The 15,590-nt window shown below is 46.0% G+C and overlaps 1 protein-coding gene across 1 annotated transcript; it reads left to right on the top strand.

The window, feature by feature from the left end:
- Positions 1-63: 63 nt before the first annotated feature.
- NDUFAF1 (NADH:ubiquinone oxidoreductase complex assembly factor 1) lies at positions 64-13,467 on the top strand. The gene is made up of 5 exons (XM_040412826.1): positions 64-392; positions 1,800-2,357; positions 6,818-7,003; positions 10,989-11,063; positions 13,276-13,467. The coding sequence occupies exons 2-5, from the start codon at positions 1,851-1,853 to the stop codon at positions 13,411-13,413; spliced, it is 906 nt and encodes a 301-aa protein (XP_040268760.1). The 5' UTR covers positions 64-392; positions 1,800-1,850; the 3' UTR covers positions 13,414-13,467.
- The last annotated feature ends 2,123 nt before the right edge of the window (positions 13,468-15,590 follow it).

Here is a 15,590-nt window from a genome sequence, read left to right as displayed (position 1 = left end):
AGGTCCCGCCCCTGATATTGTGACGCCAGAGCGTGCAAACGGAACCCGACGTGGGCGCGGCTTGGCGTCACGTGGGGTTTGGTACGAAAGCTGAGGGCAAAGCCGCCAGAGGCGCAGTCCAGTGTGTAGATCTGTAGAGTAGACCTTATTAGCGAGGCAGGGTGCAGTGGTTATCCGTCAGTATCAAATTCTCGGCTGCGCTTTAATGTGACCGAATAAGACAGGAGCAATCGAGCGGCGCGCTTCGTTTCTGACTGGGCGGGAATGGGCTGCCATCTGCTGGCCGGAGTATAGCATTACATGCTTGAGTTGAAGTTTACGTCTGCTGCCGGTCGCGCAAGGATGACGTCACCCGTGCGACCTGTGCTTTCCTCAGCCTTGTTCATAGGACGGTAAGGACATGTGGGGAATTGTAAATAATTGGGTTTAAATATTTTCTATGTTATTGGGACTGATTCTTGCTCTTGTGCATGGAGTGCACGTTTTCATGGAAAAGTTTTTTTTTAAGCATGCTTCAGGTGTGAGCCTTATGAAAACCGCAGTCAAATCCGTTTAGGTCACAGAGAATTCCTAGCGGCTGCTGAAGTGACTGGCGGTCTGTATTATGGAGCTGCAGCGTGTTAGTGGGTTATAGAGGGGGTTCTGGGGTGATTTAGGCATCTGGACACATCTGAGTCCAGTCATTGGCTGCAGCGGTCATGTGACCTGCATCAAACCGGACGCCATTGCGTGGAGACCTGGGAGCTGCAGAGCTGTCGGGGGTCAAATAAGTATGATTACCATGGTGGCCCCTCAGCCAGCGGGACCTTTGGAGAAATGCATTTTCACCAGGTCCCTGCAGTTTGGTTTTGTCTGTCCTCACCTGTCAACTTCCTGCCGTGGACAGGGTCACGTGCCAGTGACCTCAGCAGTGTCTCCACTTGATTGACAGGGCTAGACATCCGCATGTTTAGAGCAGAGCTGTGTGCTACCATGTACAAGTCATATACACTACTTAATATATCCTTACCATGTTGAAAATAGACGTTTTTCTATGCTTAGAAAGCTAATACATTACTGGTTTCTTCACGGGCAGCACAATATTTGATTATAAAGACACTAGTAACAGGCATTCGTTTTGTAAGTATAGAAACCCACTCTTCTAAATAATGATATGGCCGTACACTGAAGGTAAGTGGTCAGCCTTGCATGTGGATATCCCAGGTTCATATCTCAGGAGAGACTTCTAGGTTTTTATTCCCCCTTATTTATCCTATAATAAAAGGCCATAGCCTTACTATATTGAGAATGAAAATTTTCTACGCTTAGAAAGCTAATACATATTGCGTGTTAATTCATAGGCACAATATATGATTATTGAGACCTCAATAAGATGTTAACTTTTTAAGTATAGAAAACATCTATTCTCAATATAGTAAGGTGATAGCCTTTTATTATGGGTTAAATGAGGGAGAGAAAAAAAACTAGCTGGTGTCTTAAAAATAATAATAATAAATTTATGCCTGTGATTAGATAAGTAATATTTATTAGCTTTCTAAGCATAGAAAACCTCTATTCTCAACATGGTAAGGCTATAGTAATTAGTATGCATTCATCCCTATGTGTAGTGATTGCAGTTTGATCGTAGGGACTGCTAAATTAAATGTCTAGGTCTAACCCTAGGCTAGTTCTCCTAGAGACCAGCTCATCACGAGACCTTCATGGCCAGCTGACACTGTTCAGTTTTGTTTCAGGGAAGGTGACACATTTCTGTACTAGAATGTGGTTCTTATGTAACTTACTTTTCTTCTTACTCTTAGTGCATGGGGTTCGCTGGACATCCAGGAGCCAAGTGATGGTACTGAGCAGCTATGGCTTTGACACTTCGAATGAACAGAGGACTCAACCTATGCAAGAATTATCAATTGATGAAAAGCCATGGTCCTGCCTTCTGTCCCACCTCCCACCATCCAGTGTTATACAGCAGCAGTTACCGAAGACCTGGTCTTCCTCCAGATAATACACCTTTTTGGAAGAAAACTGATTTTAGCGTTAAAAATAGCGTTACACGTTTTAAGAAACACTTTGGACTTCTGATGAAAGAAGGGGCGGATCACCTTAGAGGGCCAAGGGGTAAGCCATTGAGGGAAGACCTCTTGGAGCAGACAAGAGTGGTATGGGAGTTCAGGCAGCCAGAAGATCTGCAGAAGTGGGTGGTGTCTTCAGATGTGGAGATTGGCGGCAAAAGCCAGGCCTTCCTGAAACTTGGTAACAACAACCAGACGGCCCTGTTTTATGGGGTCCTTAATAATGAAGTTCCTCGTGATGGCGAAACAAAATACAGCGGGTATTGCACCTTAAGATCCAAGGCTCCAAAGGTTTGTATAAATTCTGTTTAAAGGGGTGGTTTGATTTTTATTTTTATTTTTTCCACTAAAGGTATTTTTTGGGATCATCATGTTGATCACTTATTCAATATGAGATTGGCGGGAGTCCGATTCCCGCGACCCCCATAATCAGCTGTATGGGCACTTAGGCCTCTTCCTAGGCCATGTGACATCACGTTTGTTTGTCACATGCCCTAGGCACTGCGCTTGGCGAGCAGCGAGGAGGCTGCAGCGCTCACCAGAGAACCGCATCCCCTCAAACAGCTGATCAGCGTGGGGCTTAGGACTCGGACCCCCACCAATCTCATATAAATGGCCTATCCTGAGGATAGGTCATCAATCTAATAATCCCGGAAAACCTCTTTAATCGACCCTTGCTGCCCACATTGCACACTTTGGAAACTACACTTGTTATGATGGCGGTGCATCATGTGACTCATCGTCTCAGCCTAGTGTACGAGCTATCACTGGTGACATTCCATTTTGGGGATGTGTAGCTCTGTAAGGGGGGAACGTCCATGTAATCTGTGACAAGCAAGAGAGTTGGGCTAGGCAGGAGGTGGAAGGTGGAACTCGCCCATGTTGCAGCAGCAAAAAATGGCATCTGCATGCTGTCCGTTTTTCTTGCTGACCCATTCACTAGAGTCTTATCAAGAATATTGGACCTGAATGGTGCGTGCTGGGATGTCCTCTGCATAAAATGCAGATTTCTATCCTGTAGTTACCTTTTGATGTGTCAGAATATATCAAGATGATGGGGGGCTGAGACCCCTATCGGTGCCCAGGACAAAGGTACCACAGCTTTTAGTAAAGAATTTTAAAGAGGTTGGCCAGTGTTTGTTTTCCGCCTCACATAGCGTTTTGCATTTAGGCTAAAAAGGTCAACTTTGGTCTCATCTGACCAGAGCACCTTCTTCCACATGTATGCTGTGTCCTCTACATGGTCGGAGTTGTTATGACTTGCTTTCAGAAATGGCTTTCTTCTTGCCACTCTTCCATAGACACCAGATTTGTGGAGTACACGACTAATGGTTGTCCTGTGGACAGATTCTCCCACCTGAGCTGTGGATCTCTGCAGTTCCTACAGAGTGACCATTGGACTCTTGGCTGCTTCTCTAATTAGTGCTCTCCTTGCCTGGGATGTCAGTTTAGGTGGACGGCCATGTCTTGGTAGGTTTACAGTTGTGCCATACTCCTTTCGTTTTCAGATGATGGATTAAAAAAGTGCTCCGTGAGATGCTCAGAGCTTGGGATATTTTTTTTATAACCTCACTCTGCTTTACACTTCTCCACACCTTTATCTCTGACCTGTCTGGTGTGTTCTTTGGTTTTGATGATGCTGTTTGATCACTAATGTTTTCTAACAAACCTCTGAGGCCTTCACAGAACTGCTGTAGTTACGGTGGGTCAAGAAATATTTGGACAGTGACACAGGTTTTTTGGCATTTTAGCTGCTTACCAAAACGTATTCAAGATTAAGGTAAATAATCAATATGAGCTTAAAACGCAGACTCTCAGCTTTAATTTGAGGGTTCACAATCTAATTGGAAGAAGGTTTTATTAATTACAGCTCTTTAATATGTATCTACCTCTTTTTTCAAGGGACCAAATGTAATTGAACAATTATCACAAAATATATTTAATGGGATGTATGGGCGGGCTGGTCCCTTGTTAATCCATCAGTTAAGCAGGTAAAAGGTCTGGAGTTGCCAGGTATGGCATTTGCATTTGGAAGTTGTTGCTGTGAACTCTCAACATGCGGGCAAAGAAGCTCTCATCGGAAGTGAAAAAGACCATCATTAGGCTGAAAAAAAGAAGAAATCCATCAGAGAGATAGCGGAAATGTTAGGAGTGGTTTATTCAACAGTATGGTACATTCTGGTCTAGTGTTGTTTCGGGTATCGAACTTTCGATACCCAATCAATATTTTTAGCCCCGTATCGATACAATACCAGGATTTGTCTTTTATCGATACTACTACTGCACAGCCCAATATCAGAGAATCTGGATCGCGCTGCTCTCGGCAGCACAGGGAAGAAGGAAGCAGTCTCTCCCCCCCCCCATTCCCCCCCATGTGCTGCCGTCTCCAATGAGAGCGCGGAGGATGGGAGGGGCTGTGCGCCACTGCGCGGGCCACTGTGCCACCAAAGATAACTAACGTTTAATATGCAGAAACACATTGCCGGCACCCTGCCTCTGATAGGGCGCTGCGATCCGCTGCAATTAACCCCTGCCGCTGATCGCAGTGCTCTGTCAGAGGTCGGGTGCCGGCAATGTGTTTCTGCCGCTGGCTGTATTTGTATATTAAACGTTAGTTATCATTGGTGGCGCAGTGCGCCCTCCCCCCCTGTATTAAAAACATTGGTGGCGCGGTGCGCCCTCCCCAGTATTAAAATCATTGGTGGCAGTAATCCCAGGGTCTCCTCAACTCCTCCTCATTGGTGTTTTTTATGGGCCGGACGTTCCATAAAATGCGGAATGAACGCAGCTTTTTTGGACGTTTTATTTTTTTCGCGTGGTATTGAGTATCACAATACTTTTTTATGGTATCGAAACCAAATCAAAATATTGGTATCGAAACAATCCTATTCTGGTCCATGGAGGACTACAGTGGTGGATGGTCGCAGAATCCTTTTTATGGTGAAGAAAACCCCTTCACAACATCCACCCAAGTGAAGAACACTCCAGGAAGTAGGTGAATCAGTATCTAAGTCTGCCTTAAAGAGGGTTCACTGCAAACCATTAAAGTGTTATTCTGGTAGGTACAAGTTATCCCCTATCCACAGGATAGGGAATAACTATCAGATCAATGGAGGTCCTACCGCTGGGACCCCCCAACGATCACGCTCTGTAGCCACTGCACGGCCGCTCCATTCTTTTCTATGGGAGTTCAGGAGATAGCAGTAAGGGTCCATTCACACGTCCGTTTTTTCTTTCCTGATCTGTTCCGGTTTTTCTGGAACAGATCTGGACCAGATCTGGACCCATTCATTTTCAATGGGTCCTGGAAAAAAACGGACAGCACAATGTGTGCTGTCCGTTTCCGTTGTTCCGTTCCGCATGTCCGTTTAAATATAAAACATGTCCTATTCTCTTCCTGAAAAATCGGATCCTGGTACAATACAAAGTAAATAGATCCGCAAAAAACGGATGACATACGGATGTCATTCCGTATGTCATCCGTTTTATACGGAATCCGTTCCTGGAAATTACATTTTAATTTTTTTTTTTTTTTTTTTTTTTTTAAAGAAATCCAAACAACTTTATTTGCTTATTGAAATTTATACATGTTTCCGTTTTTTGCGGATCCGCAAAAAACGGATGACATACGGATAACATACGGAAACATTTTCAGGAACAACGGATCCGCAAAAAACGGACAGAAAATCGGATTATAGAAAAATACTGACGTGTGAATGTAGCCCAAGACTGATCGAATAGAAAGGCCAGATTAAACTGTGGCAAAAAACATCTAAGGGTACTTTCACATTAGCAGCAGGCTGTTCCGGCGGGTGATTAGTCTGTTGGATTCGTCCTGCTGCTGGTTCACGTGTGCCCCCGGACTGCTGCTTCATCCCCATTCACTATAATGGGGGCGGAGTTCTGGCGGCGCACGGCGAGAGGCAGCCGGACTAAAAGTACTGCATGTTGTAGTTTTAGTCCGGCTGCCTCTCGCCGTGCGCCGCCAGAACTCCGCCCCCATTATAGTGAATGGGGATGAAGCAGCAGTCCGGGGGCACACGTGAACCAGCAGTTGGTCTATCACAGGGGACAGCAACCTTCGGCACTCTGGCTTTTGTGAAACTACAACTCCCAGCATGCACACTTTTTCTGCTGTTCTAGTAACTCCCATAGAAGTGAATGGAGGATTCTGGGAGTTGCCGTTTCAGAACAGCCGGAGGCTGCCGATCCCTGGTCTATCACATGCAATCCCAATAAAAATATGTTTTATGTTTGTGGGTGTAACATGACAAAATGTGGCAAAGTTCAAGGGGTATGAAAACTTTTTCAAGACGCTGTCAATAAGGTATCCTTTTACTCAGCAGGATCAGTTCTACCAGGCACTATGCCTTGTTCAGTAGGGTTGATCCTGATGACATAGTCTGAAAAAAATAAAACGTAATGACAGGCAGGAACTATCGGGGGGGAAGCTGTAATTTTTTGAAAGTGCATCCATTCCAGCGCCACAAATACAGAAGTAATGACTTTCCGTTCACTCGACCACTGAGGCAAATGATTGACGGCAGTGCACATATGGCTGCAGACGTCATCACTGCGCTGGATTGGTGGGATATTTTTTACATCCTTTCCTTTTCATTTGTCCAGTGATTTCTGTCATCCAGTATCTTGAGCCCTTACTTGATTTCATTAATCTCGCCATCTGCTCTATAAAGATGTGGGTGTCGTACTGTGCCGCTTCTGTCCCTCATAGATAGGTTTGTCTGTTACAGGGAGCCTTCAATCGCAAGTTGTCTTATGACTGGTCCAACTTTAACATGCTGCATTTGAGGGTCCGGGGAGACGGACGGCCTTGGATGGTGAACATCCAGTCGGAAACCTATTTTTCTGGCCAGTGGGATGATTTATACAACTATTTTCTATACACTCGCGGTGGTCCGTACTGGCAGGACATAAAGGTAAAGGTATTTTTCTTAAAAATGCTCTTGTTCCCTTGAGTTTGTCCTCTATAAAGTCAATTTAACGGAGAAGGGTCTGGCTTGGGTTCTGTTCACTTCCCGTTATTTTAAAGGGGTTGTGCAGCGCTACAATATCGATGACGGGTCATTAATATCAGACCGGCGGGAGTCCTACTCCGGGCATATCCTGTGGATAGGTCATCAGCATTGTATCGCTGGTGCGTGCGCCAGGAGAGGGTACGTCGGGCACATCCATTGGCTCCATTCAGCCAGGACGCTCTCTCGAAAGTTACAAGCTGACTTGGACAAACTTACTGTTTGGGCCTCCACTTGGCAAATGAGGTTCAATATAGATAAATGAAAAGTTATGCACTTGGGGGCTAATAATCTGCATGCAGCATATGTCCTAGGGGGGAGTAAACCTGGGAGAGTCACTGATCGAGAAGGATCTGGATGTATTAGTAGATCATAGGCTAAATAACAGCATGCAATGCCAGTCAGCTGCCTCTAAGGCCAACTAAATGTTGTCTTGTATTAAGAGGTATGGACTCGGGGGACAGGGATGTAATATGGCCTCTATACAAAGCGTTGGTGCGACCGCAACTGGAATACGCAGTTCAGTTCTGGGCACCAGTCCACAAAAAAGGATGCCCTGGAGTTAGGCCCCTTTCACACGGGCGATAATTCCGTGCGGGTGCAATGCGTGAGGTGAACGCATTGTACCCGCACTGAATCCGGACCCATTCATTTCTATGGGGCTGTGCACATGAGCGGTGATTTTCACGCATCACTTCTGCGTTGCGTGTAAATGGCAGCATGCTCTATATTGTGCGATTTTTCCACGCAACGCAGGCCCCATAGAAGTGAATGGGGTTGCGTGAAAATCGCAAGCAAGTGCGGATGCGGTGCGATTTTCACGTACTGTTGCTAGGAGATGATTGGGATGGAGACCCAATCATTTTATTATTTTCCCTTATAACATGGTTATAAGGGAAAATAATAGCATTCTGAATACAGCATGCATAGTACAATAGGGCTGGAGGGGTTAAAAAAAAATTAAACTCACCTTAGTCCACTTGCTCACGCAGCCGGCTTCTCTTCTGTCTTCTTTTTTGCTGTGTGCAGGAAAAGGACCTGTGGTGACGTCACTCCGGTCATAACATGATCTTTTAACATGGTGATGGGTCATGTGATGACCGGAGTGACGTCACCATAGGTCCTTTTCCTGCACACAGCAAAAAAGAAGACAGAAGAGAAGCCGGGCTGCGCGAGCAAGGGGATTAAGGTGAGTTAAAAAAATTTTAACCCCTCCAGCGCTATTGTACTATGCATTCTATATTAAGAATGCTATTATTTTCCCTTATAACCTTGTTATAAGGGAAAATAATACAATCTACAGAACACCGATCCCAAGCCCGAACTTCTGTGAAGAAGTTCGGGTTTGGGTACCAAACATGCGCGATTTTTCTCACGCGAGTGCAAAACGCATTACAATGTTTTGCACTCGCGCGGAATAATCGCACATGTTCCCGCAACGCAACCGCACGTTTTCCCGCAACGCCCGTGTGAAACCAGCCTTAGAGAAAGTGCAAAGGAGAGCAACTAAACTCATAAAGGGCCTTGCAGATCTTAGTTATGAGCCAAGATTAAATGAGCTGAAATAGTTTAGCCTTGAAAAAAGACGTCTAAGGGGGACATGATAAACCTGTACAAATATATAGACTGACCATAGAAAAAATATCAAGGGAGGCTATTCTGTGTTAAACCCCCTCAAAAAACAAGGGGCCACTCCCTACGCCTGGTGAAACAACGATTCAGTCATAAGAGGCGACAAGCATTCTTTACAGTAAGGGCTGAGAATCTCTGGAATAGCCGCAGGAGCCAGTCACAGAAAATATAGGAGATGGCTTCGAAAAAGGTTTAGACTTATTACAAAATAACATTGAGGCTTATGACCATGTATAGGAATCATGTTCTACACACCCTTTCCCTTTGACTCCACGCCAAAGGAAGATGGACATTGATCCTCCTATAGTGCCCCAGTAATAAAATGTCCCCCAGGTCCCTTTGTAATGGCCACTATAGTGCCCCAGTATTAAGATGTCTGTAGTAGGGTTGTTGCGGGTTTCCATTTTTTCGATATTGGGCTGCGCTGGTGCGCAGTCTAGTATCTCTGAGCATGAGCGCGCTGCTGTCGGCGCACTCGTGTTGCCTCAGCAGCACAGGGGAGAAGGAAGCAGTCTCTCCCTCCCACATATGCTGCCACTGCCACCAATAAACGGAGAGAGGGGCGGGCGCACTGCGCCACCAATGATGGGACTTTTCCTACACAGAGCGACGCCCAGCGATGTCCCAGCACTTACCATTATTCCTGGTGTCGCTCGCGTTCACCACGTCCGCTGTGCCCCAATTACTGTCTCCTGCTCCATATGCCAATTATTATCGGAGCAATGGGGAGGAGACATCAGCTTCTCTAGTGGGCGTTCCTTCTCCCTGCTGTAGCGCTGTCCAATCGCAGCGCAGGAGAAGGAACGCCCGCTAGAGAAGCTGATGTCTCCTCCCCATTGCTCCGATAGTAATTAGCATTGGAGCAGGAGAGGAGACAGTAATGGGGCACAGCGGGCGAACGGAGCGGTACCCAGGAATAATAGTAAGTGCTGGGTCATCGCTCTGTGTAGCCTAATACTTAAAGTCTGGACCCATATAAAGTAGTCTTTAACACATAATACAGGAGGCAGGTGCCGGCAGCAGAATCGCATTGCGGCACCTGAGGGGTTAACTGCCGCTGATCTGCCAGTACCCGCCTCCTGTATTAAGGGGTAATTATCATTGGTGGCGCAGTGCACCCTCAACCCCCCACCCCATTAAAATCATTGATGGCACAATGCCCCCTCCCCACACCCCCCACTATTAAAATCATTGGTGGCAGTGGCCACAGGGTCCCCTCCCCTCATTGGTGGCAGTGGCAGCTTCTGATCGGAGCCCCAGCAGTGTAAGCCTGGGGCTCCGATCAGTTACCATGGCAGCCAGGACGCTCCTGAAGCCCTGGCTGCCATGGTAACATCCCTGATGCTGTGTGCACAGGGCAGCAGGGAGTGTGTGAGGTCCTATTCACCAGATAGAATGCACATGGCTTTTTTGGTTTATTTTTTCACGTGGTATCGTGTATCGCAATACTTTTTTATGGTATCGAAACCGAATTAAAAATTGGTATCGCAACAACTCTAGACTGTAGTGCCCTCCAGAATAGTCTGCTATAGTGCCCCAGTATTAAAATGTCCCCCAGGTCACTGTGTAATGGCCACTATAGTGCCCCAGTATTAAAATTAGCCCAATGCCTCTAGTGATGTCTCCTATAGTGCCCCAGTGCCTTTAGTAATATCTCCTCTAGTGCCCCGGTATTAAATGCCCACAGGGCCTCCAGTAATGCCTTCCTATAGTGCCCCCATATTAAAAAATAACCCAGTAATACCCATTATAATCTCCCCAGTATTAGAATGCCTCCAGGTCCAGTGTTAAAAATTCCCCCTATTTTGACTCCATATAAAATGCCTCTATAATGGCCCAGTATTGGAAAAAATGCCTCAATGCTTGCTGTAGTGCCCATATTAAAAATGCCCCCAGACCCCATATGTGCCCTTTATGCGCCTATTCCACTCACTCTCTGGGCAGGGGCAGGTCATGGGCCTCTTCCAGCTGCGTCCTGAGGCACCTGCCATAATGTAATCACTTTGTGACCTCCAGCCCTTGTACTGCATCATAGGCTTTAGGCCTAGTAGGAACCAGGCAGAACCTTCAGCACTCTGCACATGATTTATGTGTGAAGCTGGTGCACCGCTGGTCACAAGCATGTGGGCCTTGTTAAAATAGCATTTATTTTCACAATAAGGGACCTGTCCCCGTATTCTGCTGCCCTTAGGTAGGACACCATATTAGAATATCACATCTGCGTTAACCTTTTTTCTTATTTTTGGAACTTTTTCAGATTCCCTTGTCAAAGTTCTTCTTGACAAGCCGAGGAAGAATTCAAGACGGTCAGTACCCACTGTGGCCAGATAAGGTGTGTATACAAAGCACAGTACACATTTTATATGTTTATTTGGGGCAGGCCCGGTGTCAATACCCAAGGGGGGCAAACCGGTAAGACCCCTTTACACTTTGCTACGGCTATTACCCGTCCTCAGAGTTTCTCCACAGCACATCGTACGGTTTACACAGGGAGATCTGCTGCACAGAAACAATTTTTGTGCCCCCCATCAATGATACGGTCACTCGATCAACAAGTGTTTGGAGTACTATTACACAGAGCAATTATCATGAAGGAATGCTCCTTCCCAATAATTGCCTAGATCAGTGGTGCCCAACCATTTTTCGTCTGAGGGCCGCACTAGACTTGGTATAAATTTTGCGGGCCGGAACCAGGTAGCTTTGCCAGAAAGAAATGCAAACGCTGTGAGGGGGCACGTGTGAGCATTACTACTGTGGAGAGGGCACATATCTGGGCATAACTACTGTGAGGAGGGCACATATCTGGGCATAACTACTGTGAGGGGGGCACGAGTGAGCATAACTACTGTGAGGGGGCATGTGATGTATACATGTGTGTAATGTATGTAGTGCAGTATGTGATGATCACACACTGCACTACATACATTACACACATGTATACATCACACACTGCGCTGTCACCTTCTTCTGCAGGTCTACTGTGATGTCTGGTCTTTAGGCTTCAGTCAGATCCTCCACCGCCATGCTTGTGCCCGACACCACCAGGAGCTGGCCCCTACTCCTTTCATCTCCCGCCGGCTTCTCCTACAGCAGGGCGCTCTATCGCTCCAGTGCCTGCCCAATCTTAACAATCAGAGGCGTAGCTACAAATGACTGGGCCCCATAGCAAAAAAAAATTATGGGCCCCCCCTCCCGGATCTCCCACCCCACATACCTATCAGACCTCCCACCCCTTCCAGAGCTCCCACCCAAACACCCCTCCAGGACCTCCCACCCCAACATCCCCCTTCAGTGTCGTCCACAGATCCATCCCCCCCCCCCCCCCTTTAGTGTCGTCCACAGATATCCCCCCCACCCAGTGCCGCTTCCTAGCTAATTTATTCACTGCACTTTCCTCTGAGAGAAGTGCCGTAATCTCGCACAGGCAGAGGCCAGGAAGATGGTGCATGCGCAGCTTCGATGCCAGTGCACCTGTGCGAGATTACGGCTCTTCTCTTCAATTTCAGAGGCAAGTGCAGTGAATAAATTAGCTAGGAGGCGGCGCTGGGAGATTGCAGCCACAGACAGCATCGCTTTGCTGCTTGTGCCGTCCGCAGCACGCCCTGTGCTGATAAAGTCCGGTCACTGCACGGGCCGCATGACACGGCTTCGCTGGCCGCAGGTTGGGCATCACTGGCCTAGATCATCGGTCTGTGTAAAGGGGCCTTTATTGCAGGACGCTGGTGCCCCAGATTACTAGTGTGACAGACGACTGTGACCTTTAAGCCAAGGACCCAGATACAGCTGGAGCTACTGGGTGCTCATACATTGGGGGTTGTCCCATGAAACATTTTGTAGTTTTCCAACCAGCACCTGGATCTGAATACTTTTGTAATTGCATGTAATTACAAATTTACTATGGTCACCGGGTTATTGAATACAATTTCTGAACAGCGCCACCTGCAATTCATTTATTTTTTCATATTTCTCGGTCCACCTTGCAGATGTGGACGCACATGCTCAGTTCTATCCTTCAACTGCTTCCTGTAGCAGAAAGGACATACTTCCTTTTTAGTGCCCACTAATGGGAAAAAATATGAAAAAACAGACATTGTATAGTACATGACAATCCCTTTCTAACAAAGCTAGAACCAGCCTAGTACCTCACATGGATCCAGAGATCTCCTCATTCATTGCTCTGCTAGATTTATATCAAGCTGACAGCTCAGGGGCGTGTCTCAGCTCTCCCTATCACAGCTCAGGGGAGTGTCTTTCCTGCTGCAGCTCAGGGGGCGTGTCTCAGCTCTCCCTATCACAGCTCAGGATGAAACTGAGCATGTGCGTGCCATCTCCGTGAGCAGGACAAAGAAATAAGAAAAAGAACAAACAGCAGGTGGCGCTGTACATATACATTTTATTGAAATTACACGCAATTACAAAAGTACTCAGATCCAGGAGCTGGTTTGAAAATTGTAGAATATTTTTTTCATGGGACAATTCCTTAAATAGAAATATACTTTTTACATGCATTTCTTTCCCTCCCCTCCCCCCCCCTTTTGTTCCAGATTACTACCCTTGGATTCACACTTGCGGACAGAGCAGATGGACCATTTCATCTTGAGATCGATTTTGTTGGATTATGTAAAGATCTGGCACATACAGAAGAGTTTGCATATGAATTATACAAAACCACACCAATATAAGCGATAGTGGTACGATAGGTATAAAGAAGGATTTAAATTATTCTCTTTCCCTTTTATTGTGAAGTGGCTTTTTAACTGTTTTTGATAATGAGTTGTAAATGACATTGACAAGACTCCAGTTCATATTAGCAAAGTGGCATTTATTATGTTACCAATAATAAATAACATTCACACATGTGGCATCCTAGAACCGTAACATCTACATCTTTACTATACATCTTGTACCCGACAGGATATTAACACTGCTACATAGACGAAAAATATTTAACCTCTGCAATCATTTATTTTTTTTATGTCCTGAAAAGCTAAATATGTCCTAGGTGGGTTTAAAAGGGACTCTCTAGACTCCTACTATTGAGGGGCTATCCTCAGACTAGGTCAGCAATATACAATTGGTGGGGGTCTGACACCCACCAGAATCATTGAAGTGAAGGGCATCTGTGCTGCAGTAATGTGCTTCTGGCTCCATTTCAGACAGCGCAGGACACTGCAACAAACTGCTGATATTGGGGGGGGGGGGTTTATACCATGTCAGACCCCCGGTGGACGGATATTGATGTTCTGAGGATAGGTAATCAACATTAGGAAGCCATAAACCCCTTTAATATAGTCTTTTTGTTCCACTAGAGGCAAAGGTAGACTAATGAGATGTAAAATGCTTAATACACAGTTTAGGGGTATTCCAGTTGGTTGAAGTTATCTCTTATCCACAGGATAGGGGATAACTATTAGATCGGTGGGGGTGCTACCGCTGGGACCCTTATCCCCCCATCTGAAGACCAGAGCAGCAGCCGTTCGCACAGGTGTGTGGTTGCTCCATTCATTTCTATGGGAGTTGCGAGTATAAGCGGAACTCCGATAGAGATGAATGGAGCAGCCGCACACATGCCCGACTGTCTGCTCTGTTTCTTTTTAAGGGGGGCTGCAGCGGAGTATGGGGGGCCCCAGCGGTAGTAACCCCACCTATCTGTTACCCCCTATCCTGTGGATAGGGGATCACTTCTAACAACCAGAATACCCCTTTAAGAGATGACTGTTCAGATACCTGTCTGGATCACCTGTAACAGTGCTTCTAGGCCAGAACATGGATACCTATGGAATTAGATGCACGGTACATACCTATAACAGACTCTACGTAGGTTGTCCCCATCTGTATATTTATGGCGTATAAATAGGATATGCGATAAATGTCCGATGGGTTCAAGTGGTGGGACCTGCACCTCTCTAACAGAATGAAGAGGTGCATGTGCGGCTCGCTCCATTCACTTCTATGGGAGTTCTGAAAATAACAGCGCCTGCTTACTTTACACAAGTCCCACAGAAGTAAATGGATAACCGCAGATGTGAGGGGCAAAACGGGGGCCCCCCCGACATAGAGCACCATATCCGGTGGACCTGCTGTACGCTTCCAGATGGGAATACTTATTTTAGCCTACAGATTTGTAAGAAGGAAGTCTTCACAAGGCCTAAAACAAGGGGCTGTTCAGACTATTATCTTCCAAAATGGAGTAGATTTGGTACAGTGAAAAAATGTTATCCCAAGAGTTGCCAGACTGCCAACCTCGCCACAGTGCAAATCCCAGGAGATGGTCATAGTACCTAAAGGCCCCTGGGACCTGTCAAGGTGAGGAGTGGAGCCGTGTGCGATGGTTGGCTTTCACTCAGAATCCTAATGATGGATGATGCGTTTTCCTGGCTGTCCGTAGACCAGCAGTCAGGCAGGAAACACACAGCATCGGCAGGGTTCAGAGACTGGCCAATAAGACATCGCTGCTGTTCCAGATGACGATTAATAAAAAGGTCTGCATTGTACAAGAATCCTTATTGCTAAAGGGTCACAAACATTAATCTGACAGCGAGATGGGGGGGAGATTATATAATAATTTACAATCCCTGCATTCTATAAGGTTTCCTCTGTCCATATCAGTCGATAAGAAAACATAAAATCGGATAAATACGGCGTTAGTACTTTACCATCTATCAGTTTGATGCTAGTCTATGGTAACTAATTAGGGACATAAATGCCTTAGCCCGAAGTAAAAATGCTGCTTTTATTTTTTCTTATAAAGAAAGCCTTTTTTTTAAGCAGGATATCTAATTATTCTAACATTAGCTGCCTCATCAATATTTTAACATAACCATTATTTAGCTGTTTAAAGAAAAAAAAAAAAAAAGAT

This window comes from Bufo bufo, chromosome 11 (genome assembly GCF_905171765.1).
Source record: "Bufo bufo chromosome 11, aBufBuf1.1, whole genome shotgun sequence".
Classification (NCBI taxonomy): domain Eukaryota; kingdom Metazoa; phylum Chordata; class Amphibia; order Anura; family Bufonidae; genus Bufo; species Bufo bufo.
This window is presented reverse-complemented; position numbering and strand designations above follow the sequence as displayed.